The sequence below is a fragment of the Barbatula barbatula genome, assembly GCF_947034865.1.
Source record: "Barbatula barbatula genome assembly, chromosome: 3".
In the NCBI taxonomy this organism is placed as follows: domain Eukaryota; kingdom Metazoa; phylum Chordata; class Actinopteri; order Cypriniformes; family Nemacheilidae; genus Barbatula; species Barbatula barbatula.
Window position 1 is genome coordinate 4,995,576 of NC_136764.1, and position 12,494 is coordinate 5,008,069.

Consider the following 12,494-nt stretch of genomic DNA (forward strand, 5'->3'; position numbering starts at 1 on the left):
TATCGAATCGATTTGCATTTGCGCAGATCCGGGAAACGGAATACAAATGCTGTATTATGCATTCAAAGTTTACATGGAGACGATAACGTCGTCGTTTTCAAAAACGTGCACTTTGAGACCCGTTTTCAAAAGAGTGTGTTTTCAGTTCCTCAAAACCGTGTAAATAAACAGACAAAACACATAAAATTACTGTTTTTAGTTGAAAACGGCTTCTGTTCATTGTAAAACTTCTTTTGTGTTTGTGCCGTTAATAGAAAGAGTCATATTGGTCTGGAACAACATGAGGCTTAGAAAATGAATTTTTTTTGGATACGTACCTTTATCAGAATGTGATTTTCATTTGTGTCTCAGATGGGCTCAGTTTTTCATCTGTCCTCTCATGATTGAAGACGCTGTCGACCGAGAGGTTGAAGCTGTGGACAGCGGTAAAGTGATGCATCAGTTACAGATAAAAAAAACGCAGATTTGTTTCTACGAATATTGTAACAGCAACAGAATATTAGAATAGCAATATTGTCGTTGCAGAATATCAGCTAGCTAAGCCTTCAGACTCTCATCGTAAGGAAATGCTCTTCGGCAGCCTGGCGAAGCCCGACCATCCCATGAGCAAGTTCTGCTGGGGTAAGTCAAACACGTCACGGTCTCTGAGTTACAAAGCCGCTTTAGATTTATAGATCCATCCTCTTTGATTTGTTTCGGAGCATCAGTTACCTTTTACTGACAGGTCCCAGATTTATTTCAGCTTTTTAAGCGCTTTCGTGATTGTGTTTAAGGAAATGCACAGACGCTGAAGAGCGAGCCTAAGGAAAAGAACATCAACGTTTACACGCGCCTCCGCGAGTTTTGGAAGAGGTACTACTCCGCCCACTATATGACCTTAGCTGTCCAGTCTAAAGGTACGTACTGGGTGCATAGTTTGACGTAGACACGAGATTGTTATTCGGTTGATGTTGATGTTTTCTGGTGTCATTTTATAGAAAAACTTGACACTCTTGAGGAATGGGTTCGGGAAATCTTCAGCCAGATACCCAACAAGTAAGAGACACCCAGTGCTATTGTAGCTCTGCTAACAGTATTGTTCTATAAAATGAAATTGATTTGCTTAATTATTTCTTTTCGATGCTTTCAGTGGCCAGCCGAAGCCTGATTTTTCACATCAGCTGGATCCTTTTGACACACCTGCCTTTAACAGACTTTACAGAGGTATTATACGATCGGACATTTCAGTTAAGATGCTATAAATGCTGAGTCTCGTCTACGAGGTGGAGCTAAACGCTGCTTGTGATTATTCAGTAATCACCGTATGTTTTAGATTGCTCATCCTAAAGACATCCTAGATGTTTATTTGAAGAGTTGGGTTCCATAATGAGATAACTCCATAAAAAACACGAAATATGAATGTTTTTATTGTGTTAGTTAGCTGTATCTTTTGAGTAATTGTGGCTCAAATTAAAACAAACCAACTGTAGTTTTCTTGATATTAATGCACTCATTTATCTCATTTTAGAACCAAATTCTTCATTTCTTTGTTTCTTCATCTAAACACAACTGAAGATCATTTTTATAAAATGATATCAGTCTATATATATATAACTTCAAGCTTTCCTTTAGCTCAGTGGTAAGAGCATTGCGTTAACAACGCAAGGTTGTGGGATGGATCCCAGGGGATTGCAGATACCTCTGTATAAATGTCTAGGATTATGCAATACAAGTCGCTTTGGATTAAATGATCTGCCAAATGCCTAAATGTAAATATATAGGTAACAAAATGTTTTAACGTATATATCCGTCATTAGAGTAACCAAAATCACTCCAGGATGTAAATAAATGTAAATTAATTGACAACTAGTAACAAGACGCATAAGAACCGATACAATTCAAATGATCACCGTGACACAATATTTGATTTAATATTTTCTTAATATACTTGTTTTGGAGGTTGATTTCATTAAATAAACAAAAAAATAATGGCTTCGCCTCAGGAGTCATTTGGATAACTTTAATAATGGATCTTTTCTGATCTCCAACATTTGTGACCTACAACATTCATATAAAAAAGCCGTGTCTTCAGCTGAGGACAGGAAGACATCCAGGAGAAAGTTTTGGGTGGACTCCTTTAATCATGATCCGTCTGTGAAAGTGTTGATATGCTATATAACAAGTTTCTGTTTGTTTCAGTGGTGCCTGTCAGAAGAGTTCATGCCCTCACCATCACCTGGGCTCTCCCCCCTCAAGAGAAGCATTACAGGTAAATGTCAATCAACCTTTCACATGTTATATCCCCATGAGGGTTTTGGTAAACAACTGGTCATCTTTTGGAAGAGAGCTGTGTAGTTGTTAAGCATCACATCGATTTAGTTTACCATGCCCTGCTTGTATGGATTTGTCCCAGCTTGACTTTATTTCTTAAATAACGTTACGGTTAGCCAAAGCTGTCTGCGTCTGTTTTCAGGGTAAAACCTCTTCATTACATCGCCTGGCTGATCGGACACGAGGGAGCCGGTAGCATCTTGTCAGTTCTCAGGAGGAAGTAAGTGACTTCTCTAATGGTTTGTTTATTTCAACAGTTTCACTTCCCATATAGTGTTCACGCCTGAATCTCTTTGTCTAGGTGCTGGGCTTTGGCGTTGTTCGGTGGAAACAGTGAAACTGGTTTTGATCAGAACTCCACCTACTCCATTTTCAGTATCTCCATCACTCTGACCGATGAAGGCTATCAGAACTTCTGCGAGGTCCGCAGCGCTCATCGTCCTTATCTCTGCTTGTCTCACGCTTCTGCAATGCTGTTCCCAAACGTGTCAGAAAACATCAACTACAGTCGCCAGCGTCCTTAAGACATGATATTCTTTCACACTTAATGTCATTAGAGAAATACAGGGCGAAGGCTTAGAGACGAACATCTTTTTGTGGATGTGTGTAAAATAGTATTACAAAGCTTTTACCGTCTTAAATGATGACAGACACAATGGCTTTAATGTGTGTTGCCTCTGAGAACGAATGCATCTGTGATAATACAGCTGGTTTTATTTATTCAGGTCGCTCATCTGGTCTTCCAGTACTTAAAAATGCTTCAAACCCTCGGGCCACAACAAAGGTAGACCCTTCATGTGTACTGAACAGTTTGTAGATCTTTCGCATGCACAGCACTGAATATTTGGCCTTGCAAGACCTTTAGATAAACATAATGATTGTTTCTTCTGCAGAATATACGAGGAAATTCAAAAGATAGAGGCCAATGAGTTTCATTATCAGGAACAGGTAAGGATGAAATCAACATCATATACACTGTAAAAAATGAGAATATAGCACATATTTCATGTATTTGCAAGGCATATTTTTACAGTAATATTTCCTGAATTGATTAAACACACATCACATAATAAACGTAAAGCCACAGTATGGAATCATTTTGTTATGAAATATCCAACGAATCACTTGCAGTGTGATATAGTTCATGCAGTTTGTACTTGCATTATCCCAAATGTTCCCAAGAATGTGCAAATCCAGAGAAATTCCTATTTAAAACAATGGCCTGTCCCTTGTCTCCCTTGTATTTGACGCTTATCAGTGACTTAATATCCGATGCTCCGCAATACCCTCAGTTGTAGAAACTAAGGCAACACGCAAATGTGGAAGTGGTTATAGAGCATCTGGGCATTTGTTGTTCTGTTATTATGGATCACGATTACTCTTTGGCGAGTAAAGGAAACTAAATGTGGTTTGCTTTTTAAATGACGACTGTATGACTTTTTGAAACACGCAACACTGTGTAGCATTACGCTACCAAATTAATTGACAAAGTCCGATATCATTGGCAGGCTAACGTAGCGTTACATTACACGTTTCTTGCAAGCTAATTCATTACGATGACATAAAATACACTTCATGAATTGTTAATATTAGTATTATTATATTATGGATATATTATAGTTGCATTGAATAACACAAATTGTGAACAGTGCTATATAAAGAAATCGACTTAAGCGCTGTACACAGTTGTCGGTCTACGAGGGATTTGTTTAGAGTCGCAGAACATTCTTGACCACAAAAACAATCCAATAAAGTGTCGGTTCATGAGTACTTGTGTAAACTGAAATAGCACTTTGTGTTTTTTTTCGACAGACTGATCCCATTGAATACGTGGAGAACGTTTGCGAGAACATGCAGCTGTTCCCGAAAGAGGACTTCTTGACAGGAGACCAGCTTATGTTTGAGTACAAACCAGAGGTCAGTCCCATCACAGACACCGTTGATTTACAGGGTTCAGCTTCGTAAAGCATGGATACAGATATTCGATTCGAGCATGTTGTTCACAGCCAAACATAACAAGGAACTTCGTATATTTACACCACAGGTGTTGTTTTCTCGTTTTAGGTGATCTCTGCTCCATTGGACCTCCTCACACCAGCGAAGGCCAACTTGCTCCTTTTGTCCCCCGAGCATGAAGGCCAATGCCCGCTCAGGGAAAAATGGTTCGGGACACAATACACGCTTGAAGGTTTGTGGACCATTTTCATTTCAATTTCACTTTTGTACGCACAGCAACGATCAGGATAAAAAACAAGTTTGATGTTTTAATCGTGATGATCACTGACCTGCGTATAGATGTTGACCGAATCTGTGTGAATTGCACAGGTTTGTTTAGGCTGTAAAGAATCTCTGTTCTGTACGACATGTGAAGAGACACACAATTGTTTGATGCAAATCTTTGTTTGCCCTACAGACATACAGCAGCCCTGGAAAGAGCTCTGGGCTGGAGATTTTGATTTGAACCCAAGCCTTCACCTGCCTGCTGAGAACAAATTCATCGGTGCGTATATCTGAATGCCGCGTTTGCCAAACGGGATTCGCAAACCCCTAGAGAAACATTGTGAGAAATGCTGAATTCAAGCTGCAATCCATAACGTTTGCCTCTCTATCGCCATCTCTGTTGAAAACATCACACCACAGGTTATTTCACTTGCATGTAAAAAACTGCGAAATGTCAAATTATACATCATTTACAGTTAAAGGGATAGTTCACCCCAAAAATAGTCAAATTACTATACATTTTGAACACAAAGATATTTGGAAAAATGTTAGTAACCGACATTTCTGGGACATCATTGACAGCCGTAATAGGAAATGTGATTGTGTCCTTTTTCTGTTTAACAAAATATATTTTGAAGTATGTTGGATTGCGAAACCGTTCTGGGGCACCGTTGATATCCATTTAAAAAATGTAAACTATGGAAGTCAATAGGGATGAAAGTCTTCACCGTGAGCCGGACGAAATCGATTATAATATGTGACGATTAATCGGTTGAGACCTTAAGAGAATCGCAGTTCATGTTTTGAAAAACAGGGGCCGCTGTTTTTTTCTGCAAACTTGGTAAATGTGGATACGCTGATATTTCTTAAAGAAGTTAGAAAAAGCACAAAGTCTTTGTTTGTGTATATCAAAAGAGACCTTTGTATAAATACAGCAATTTAGATATTTGACATAAAATACGACAACGTGCCACATTAGAGAAATAAAAAAAGGGCTGTTGTTTATTTGCCTCAACTCATTCTGTAAAAAACAATTGTGAATAAAATCAATAAACGCGCTTGTTAATATTTAATCCAAAAAAGTTTTGGATTGCATCTTTAAACGCATATCACGTGCAACAATAAAGTTTAATTGATAAACATTGCTTGAAATGGCGTAGTTCAAGTAAATCATTTCGATTGTGTGGTTGGGATAAATGACATGCCCTGCTTTAATGTTTTCCTTTTGTAGTGAACATAAAAGGCTTTATTTGTATTTAATTATTAGTTTGTAATTTATTCAAATCTTATTTTCTCTCTTCAGCTACTGATTTCACCCTCAAAACATCAGACTGTGCCGACACCGAGTACCCCGTCAGGATAATAAACAATGACCGAGGCTGTCTGTGGTACAAGAGAGACAACAAGTTCAAGATCCCCAAAGGTGCGTTTGAGAGGAAACCGGTCACGTATCTGATGTTTATCGCTGAACACATTCACTCGAGAGCGTTTATGTCTTTTTAAGCGACCTTCAATTTCTTTGCTTCATTTCCCACCTCACATTTCATATTTCTCTCTCTTTCTCCAGCGTATGTGCGGTTCCACCTCATATCACCCGTGGTTCAGAAGTCTCCTAAAAAGTAAGCCTGAGGTCACGCGCAAGCCTTCCGTTATGTATGAGCGGATATTGAAAATGCCGTATCCATGGCAACCCCATCTCGTCATTAATGTTTCCGCTCAGGTCTTGCGAAATCATTTCATGTCTGGTTTTTATTCCCGCTCATCCGTTTACTCTTCTTCATGTCGTCTTGGCGTAGTCTGGTGCTTTTCGACATTTTCGTGAATATCCTGGTCCACAACCTGGCAGAACCGGCTTACGAGGCAGACGTGGCTCAGCTGGAATATAAACTGGTGGCTGGAGAGCACGGCCTGGTCATCAAGGTCAAGGGCTTTAACCACAAACTACCTGTAAGTACCATGCGCGACATCTGGTTGTATTAAAACATCTCTTCCGGTATTTCATCAACACTGTCGTTTCTCTCTTTTCAGTTACTGTTCAACCTGATCGTGGATTATTTCGCCGATTTCTCCGCCGCCCCGGACGTGTTCAGCATGTTTGCAGAGCAGCTGAAGAAAACCTACTTTAATATCCTGATTAAGCCCGAGAAGCTGGGAAAGTGCGTCGGATTGCCATTTTATTTTTATACTGATCTGGTTGGTTATGATGTCACATAGTTTCTCTCTTGGTTTCCTGTCCGTCCTCATTGTTTCTTTGGGTTTCTTCAGGGACGTGAGGCTGTTGATTCTGGAGAACTCGCGCTGGTCGACCATTCAGAAGTATCAGGCTGTGGTTGATGGTCTCACTGTAGATGACCTCATGGAGTTTGTGAGCAGCTTTAAGTCTGAGCTGTTTGCTGAAGGACTGGTGCAGGGAAACTTCACTAGAGTCGTGAGTTTTATTCGGAGCTCTTTTCATGCACACGTTCCCTTAAAAATACAGTGCTTGATATTTTTCGTTAGAGATACAGACAATGCTGGAGTTAACATCATCATAGCGAAGACCCTTTTTGGTGATCAGTTTTCAATTCAATTGCAATTTAAATTGCATCAAAGCAGCTGACCAAGAAAAGTTGAACACACTTAAAAGATAAGATAAACCTTAGAGGTAATAGAGAAGAACAACAAATGCATACACAAACATATATTGGCATTGTACAATTCTGATAATATTATTGCAAGTCTTACAGATGATAAACGGGTCAACCAGAATTTGCGATAATATCATGGGTTCCTGGGAAATATAGTTATGTCTTTACGATTTTAGTCTAACTAATATGTTAAAAGCGAAAAGCATTTAAAACGTTTATACAAGTTTGTTATCTGGTTTATTTCTGGGTTCTTTGGCTAGTCACAATTATTAAATAATCATCTCATCACGATTATTTGACATCATCGCAATTATTGCGTATTCTTAGAAAAGATCTGCAGTATCTGCTGCATTTTACATCCACCATCCTTGATCTGCACTCACCAATTGCGTTCATATGACATTTCTCCATCATGAGTTTTATCATCGTTTATGTTTTTTCATTTTGTGTTGATTTGTTTTGTCAAAGTGATTCCAGACTTGCTGCATGTCCACAGCAAAACTACACCATCCTCATATCTCAGTTTCAGTTTGTGTGCTCAAGACGGTCTTTTCTGTTAAGGTCACTCGCTAGTAAATATTATGATTTAGAAAATGGTCACATAGGATATACTTTCTTCACTGAATAAATTATCATTTATCTTTATTGTCTGTTTTAAGGCTTTCACAATACATTCACCCTAATCGCAATTGTTTAATAGAAAACAGAGGCAGCCCTAAGTTCTGGTTTGCCTGTAACTTAAACGTTAAGTTGCTAACTTTATGTGGTTGGTAGCTTCACATGAGTTGAAAAACATGACAGTTCCCACAAAATTCTACCTGAGAGCTCTATTTCTAAATCATAATTATACGTGTATTGTAAAGAATTAGGTAAAGGAAGGGAAAAGTGTGTTTTTAACCCTTTTGTTTCTCTTTTTCGTTGCCTGTAGGGATCTATGGAGTTTTTGCGCTACGTCACAGAGTAAGTGTGTTTTTCAGAGAAAGAGGATTTTATTGTGTGTAGCCGTTTTTAATGTGTCACATTACCTTTCAGCAAATTGCAGTTCAAGAAGTTGTCTGTAGAGGTCCCTGTCCTCTTCAGAGTGGTCGAGATCCCTCGGAAACATCATCTCTGCAAAGTCAAGTCTCTCAACAAGGGAGATGCAAACTCTGAGGTCACCGTGTATTACCAGGTAACACTAGTAGTCCTCTTACTATCCATTTCAAAACATGTGACCTACCTGTAATAGCAATGCATTGTTTTCTCACATCGTCATCCGTCTTATCCCACATCTCTGTCCTTTCTACCCTTGTCAGTCTGGGCCCAAGAACCTGCGTGAACACACTCTGATGGAGCTGCTGGTGGTGAGTAGGACTCGGTTTAGTTTACGTCATGTCTCAAGGGACACTCTTAAGCAGATCCTGGCGTAACTATATGAGTACAAACCAAATAGGAACAGGGGGTTTTCAAACAATGAATTCGGTCCTTCCTGCCAGTTTTCCGTTATTGCACTCCAGGGTGCTGAGCACACACATCTTCATGGCCGAAAGCTCAACTCATCCACTTTAGTTTACACCAAAAGGCCACTTTGGATGCTGTCCAGTTCTCTGTCTTTCTCGGCAGTAACTTTGTGAAAAGTCGAGCTGGCCCTCACTGTAAAATGTGACTCGCTATAAAACCGCTCTGTGACTCCCGGCGTCACATTAGCTTTGCTTTAACCACTGTGTCTGTCGTGTTGCAGATGCACATGGAGGAACCGTGCTTCGACTTTCTCAGAACCAAAGAGACGCTCGGGTGAGTCTCCAGCATTCGCTCTCAAGACATTATCTTGCTGCACTTGCTGGTTTTAATTACAGGTACTCCATCTGTTTTCGCAGATATCACGTCTACCCCACCTGTAGAAACACGTCAGGCGTCCTTGGGTTCTCGGTCACGGTGGAGACGCAGGCCACGAAGTTCAAGTGAGCTGTCGCCGTGCGTGTTGTTTGCGGTTGGCTGCCGCATCGTAACGATGTGAAGTTTGCAGCTGTAGTCTCTTGACCTCCAAATCATAATTAACCTTTAGCGTCTCCCGTGTCTCGGCTAAATTGTAGTGTTGCTTGGATTGGATCTCATTACTTTCGAAGTGATGAAGCTTTTGCTGAATGATAAAGACCGTGTGACATCACTTGAGATGAAACTAATGAAACGGCTTTTGTAGCATGTTTATGATTATTTATTTGTTGTTCATTAACTTTCTTACTCTCTTTCCACATTCCAGCACTGAGCTGGTCGAGACAAAGATCGAGGAGTTCCTGGTAAGCTTCGGAGAGAAGATGAACAACTTGAGCGACGAGGCTTTTAAGACACAGGTGACCGCTCTTGTCAAGCTGAAGAGTTGTGAAGACACTCATCTCGGCGAGGAGGTGGACCGGAACTGGACTGAGGTGGTCACGCAGCAATACGTCTTCGACAGACTCAGCCGAGAGGTGAGGACTCCTGTCATAGCTGAGAAGAATCTGACAGGTTTGTAACGTGTTAATGAAGAATTGCGGGGAGATGCTCAGACGTTTTTATTTTGTACTTGTACGACAGATTGATGCACTGAAGCTCATGACCAAAGCCGAACTTGTTAACTGGTTTATGGAACACAGAGGGGAAGGAAGCAGGAAGCTCAGCGTGCATGTGAGTTCACCGGCCGTTTTCTTCACTTGACAGTAGACTACAGTGCACTGTTGAGGCCTTTCTTTCAATATTTATTCTTCATCTTTTTCCGATTTGAAAGGTTCACTCAAAGATGGCATTTCTTTCATAATTCACTCGCCCTCATTCAATCACATCAGTCATTTTTTTATTAAAACTCTGCTGTTCTATCTTATATAGGGCTCCTAAAAGCACACGCATACATAAATAATACTAACTCCAGACAGTAAATGTCTTCTCGTTGGAATCATGTGCAGTATCATGCTATATATAACATACAGCCTCATACTGTTCCTAAACACATGTAGGAATATTACTGTTGTATTGCTCAAAAGTGAATCTTAACTTGTTGTGGTATTTGAGGTCTGAAAAACTACAGAGCATCTTTACGGTTATTTTCACGCGTTTCTCTAGTTTTCATTTTCTGCACATGAATACTATTTTGTTTTTGAAGTTTGGGAGAAATATTGTTAGTAGTTTACAGAATGGTACACAAATGATCAATTCACCTGATGTGTGGCTCTATGTAATGTATAATGTGAGAGAAAAATGTATTTAGGAAAATTGAAATGTAAAAACACTAAATTCAAATATATGTGGATAACTTCACATCGACTCATCGTGTCCCGTGGCCTGTCTTCGTGTGTTTTGGCACGTGACACGCGTGGGCAGGGTTGCCAGATTCGTGGAACAAAACTCGCCCGACGACCCCAGACCAAAAACGCCAACTCCAAAACACCTGACATCCTTGATTCACCTTAAATAGTGAAACTCAATCGAACCTACAAACAGCACAAAATATATTCATTACGAAGTCATTTTTCCAAACACACTTGGAATATCGGTTTCGTGTTCGTTCTAAACCCGTTGTAAGAACAGGTGTTGTCTCCTCAGGTGGTTGGTTACGGGGTCGAAGAAAATGACCCTTCGACCGAGGAACAGCCGTGTGCTGAAAGAGAGGATGAGGAGAGCAGCAAGATGTCACTGTACGGCGAGGTGTCCAAACTCACCTTCCTCCCGGCTTCTCCTCTGCTGGCCTCCGCCACAACCATCGCAGACATCCGGGTCTTCACTTCTACTCTCAACCTCTTCCCTTACCATAAGATTATTAAATAAACCCCGTCATGGACTCGCTCTGCCTGTCGGCACACCCCCCGCCTCCATCTTTCTCCATCTCTTGTTTTCTCAGTCGCATTTAAGCAAAGATGAGTGGGAGGGGCTTGTCCCGATGCTCCTAATGAGTGTTTATATCCTGAGCTCTGCCGTTGGAATGATGATGGTGTGAATGTTGTGCGTGTGTGGCACAGATCAAGAAGAACGCTTGTTATATCCCTGCCTGCCCGTAGTGGACCTTAAGAACAGAAACATGACATTGAGCCGTGTGTATTTTATCAATAGGACTGCAGTGTTACGTTGGTACTAATCAAATCATAATGTTATGGTAAATGTGTGACCGTATTTGAACGAGATGCAGTGAGAGAGACGTTTGGACTGCTTTTATGGTGGTCAGCCGATGTCTGATGATGAGGAATTCTGATAGTGGCATTAGAGTCGAGTACGCACGAGAAAAACACTGTAATGCTGCGTCTCTTTCTGCTTCATTCTGCATTAGCACAAACTCAACCTGTGATCTGAGAGATGCCTAATATCACTGCTTGATTTGAGAGTGTGCAAATATATATTTATTAAAAGCACTGCTGATGGCTCGGATGCGTTTTCATTTTCACACTTTACGCATGTCGCTGGTATTATATTGTGCAATGCTGCACGTTTTTGCATTTTTTGTAATTCCATAGCAAAATGTTTTTCATGTCTTACAGCACCGCATATTACTTTGTATTTTCAACCACCTTGTTTTAATTGTTTAGGCGTCCGTAAGTCCATATTTGTTTGATTTAATCAAGGGCAATTGTTTTATATATATATACACATACACTGTACATCTAGACATGGACAAAGGTATCGGCAAGTCTTCTTCTAATGAATATGTTTGACTTTTCCGCTAGTACGAATGTAAATGCTGCAATCTTAAAACGTGTGTGCTTTTGATTTTATAGCAACGTTGATTTAGTCTAGTGTGGAAGAACTTAACTAAGACCTGAAGATCTTTGAGGCACTCGTTCACCCAAAGCCATCAATGACTTGTACACAGGGATATAGTCATCACACTGTCATCAGAACAGCAAAAACCATCCAAAAGTGATACGACAAAGATGGAAATAAAATGAATTAATAGGCCATATGATATAGCATTCATATTTTTTTGCAATGCATAAACGTTCATAAGAAGGGGGCCATCCCAATAGTTTTGTCCATGCTTATACTGTGTATATATGTGTGTGTGTGTGTGTGTCTGTGTGTATATATGAAGAGTTTGGTTCCAAAATGCAAACTCTGTTTTTAAGTGTTCAAAAATCTTGTTTTTTTGTGCATTCCAATTAATATCAATCAAACTGCAGTTGTTTTGTTTTGATTTAAGCCCTAATAACAAAAACCCAAGCTAACTAACATAATTAAAACATTATTTTTGAAAAATGTCTGATATTGGAACCAAACATTTCATATATATAGATATATATATATATATATATTACAAGAGTACATTTATTCTAGGAATTCTGGGAAACGTGTGGCTAGATGCAAAGGTGTAACATAACTTGGTTTATTTGTAACATT

The 12,494-nt window shown here is 39.8% G+C and overlaps 1 protein-coding gene across 2 annotated transcripts in view; it reads left to right on the forward strand.

The window, feature by feature from the left end:
- Window positions 1–12,056, forward strand: part of nrd1a (nardilysin a (N-arginine dibasic convertase)) — a 16,057-nt gene extending 4,001 nt beyond the window's left edge. The window contains exons 6-31 of one of the 2 annotated variants that reach the window (XM_079451551.1): window positions 352–425; window positions 526–621; window positions 774–896; window positions 978–1,035; window positions 1,130–1,203; window positions 2,179–2,248; window positions 2,453–2,530; window positions 2,612–2,732; window positions 3,036–3,094; window positions 3,204–3,258; window positions 4,123–4,227; window positions 4,375–4,498; window positions 4,724–4,810; window positions 5,834–5,953; window positions 6,098–6,149; window positions 6,327–6,477; window positions 6,559–6,686; window positions 6,796–6,958; window positions 8,086–8,117; window positions 8,190–8,328; window positions 8,453–8,500; window positions 8,878–8,930; window positions 9,014–9,097; window positions 9,397–9,604; window positions 9,711–9,800; window positions 10,713–12,056. In XM_079451551.1, the coding sequence (XP_079307677.1) occupies window positions 352–425; window positions 526–621; window positions 774–896; window positions 978–1,035; window positions 1,130–1,203; window positions 2,179–2,248; window positions 2,453–2,530; window positions 2,612–2,732; window positions 3,036–3,094; window positions 3,204–3,258; window positions 4,123–4,227; window positions 4,375–4,498; window positions 4,724–4,810; window positions 5,834–5,953; window positions 6,098–6,149; window positions 6,327–6,477; window positions 6,559–6,686; window positions 6,796–6,958; window positions 8,086–8,117; window positions 8,190–8,328; window positions 8,453–8,500; window positions 8,878–8,930; window positions 9,014–9,097; window positions 9,397–9,604; window positions 9,711–9,800; window positions 10,713–10,934 (2,614 nt within the window). In that variant the 3' untranslated portion in view covers window positions 10,935–12,056. The remainder of the gene's footprint in view (window positions 1–351; window positions 426–525; window positions 622–773; window positions 897–977; window positions 1,036–1,129; window positions 1,204–2,178; window positions 2,249–2,452; window positions 2,531–2,611; window positions 2,733–3,035; window positions 3,095–3,203; window positions 3,259–4,122; window positions 4,228–4,374; window positions 4,499–4,723; window positions 4,811–5,833; window positions 5,954–6,097; window positions 6,150–6,326; window positions 6,478–6,558; window positions 6,687–6,795; window positions 6,959–8,085; window positions 8,118–8,189; window positions 8,329–8,452; window positions 8,501–8,877; window positions 8,931–9,013; window positions 9,098–9,396; window positions 9,605–9,710; window positions 9,801–10,712) is intronic. The other variant, XM_079451552.1, reaches the window with a different exon arrangement.
- Window positions 12,057–12,494: the final 438 nt, after the last annotated feature.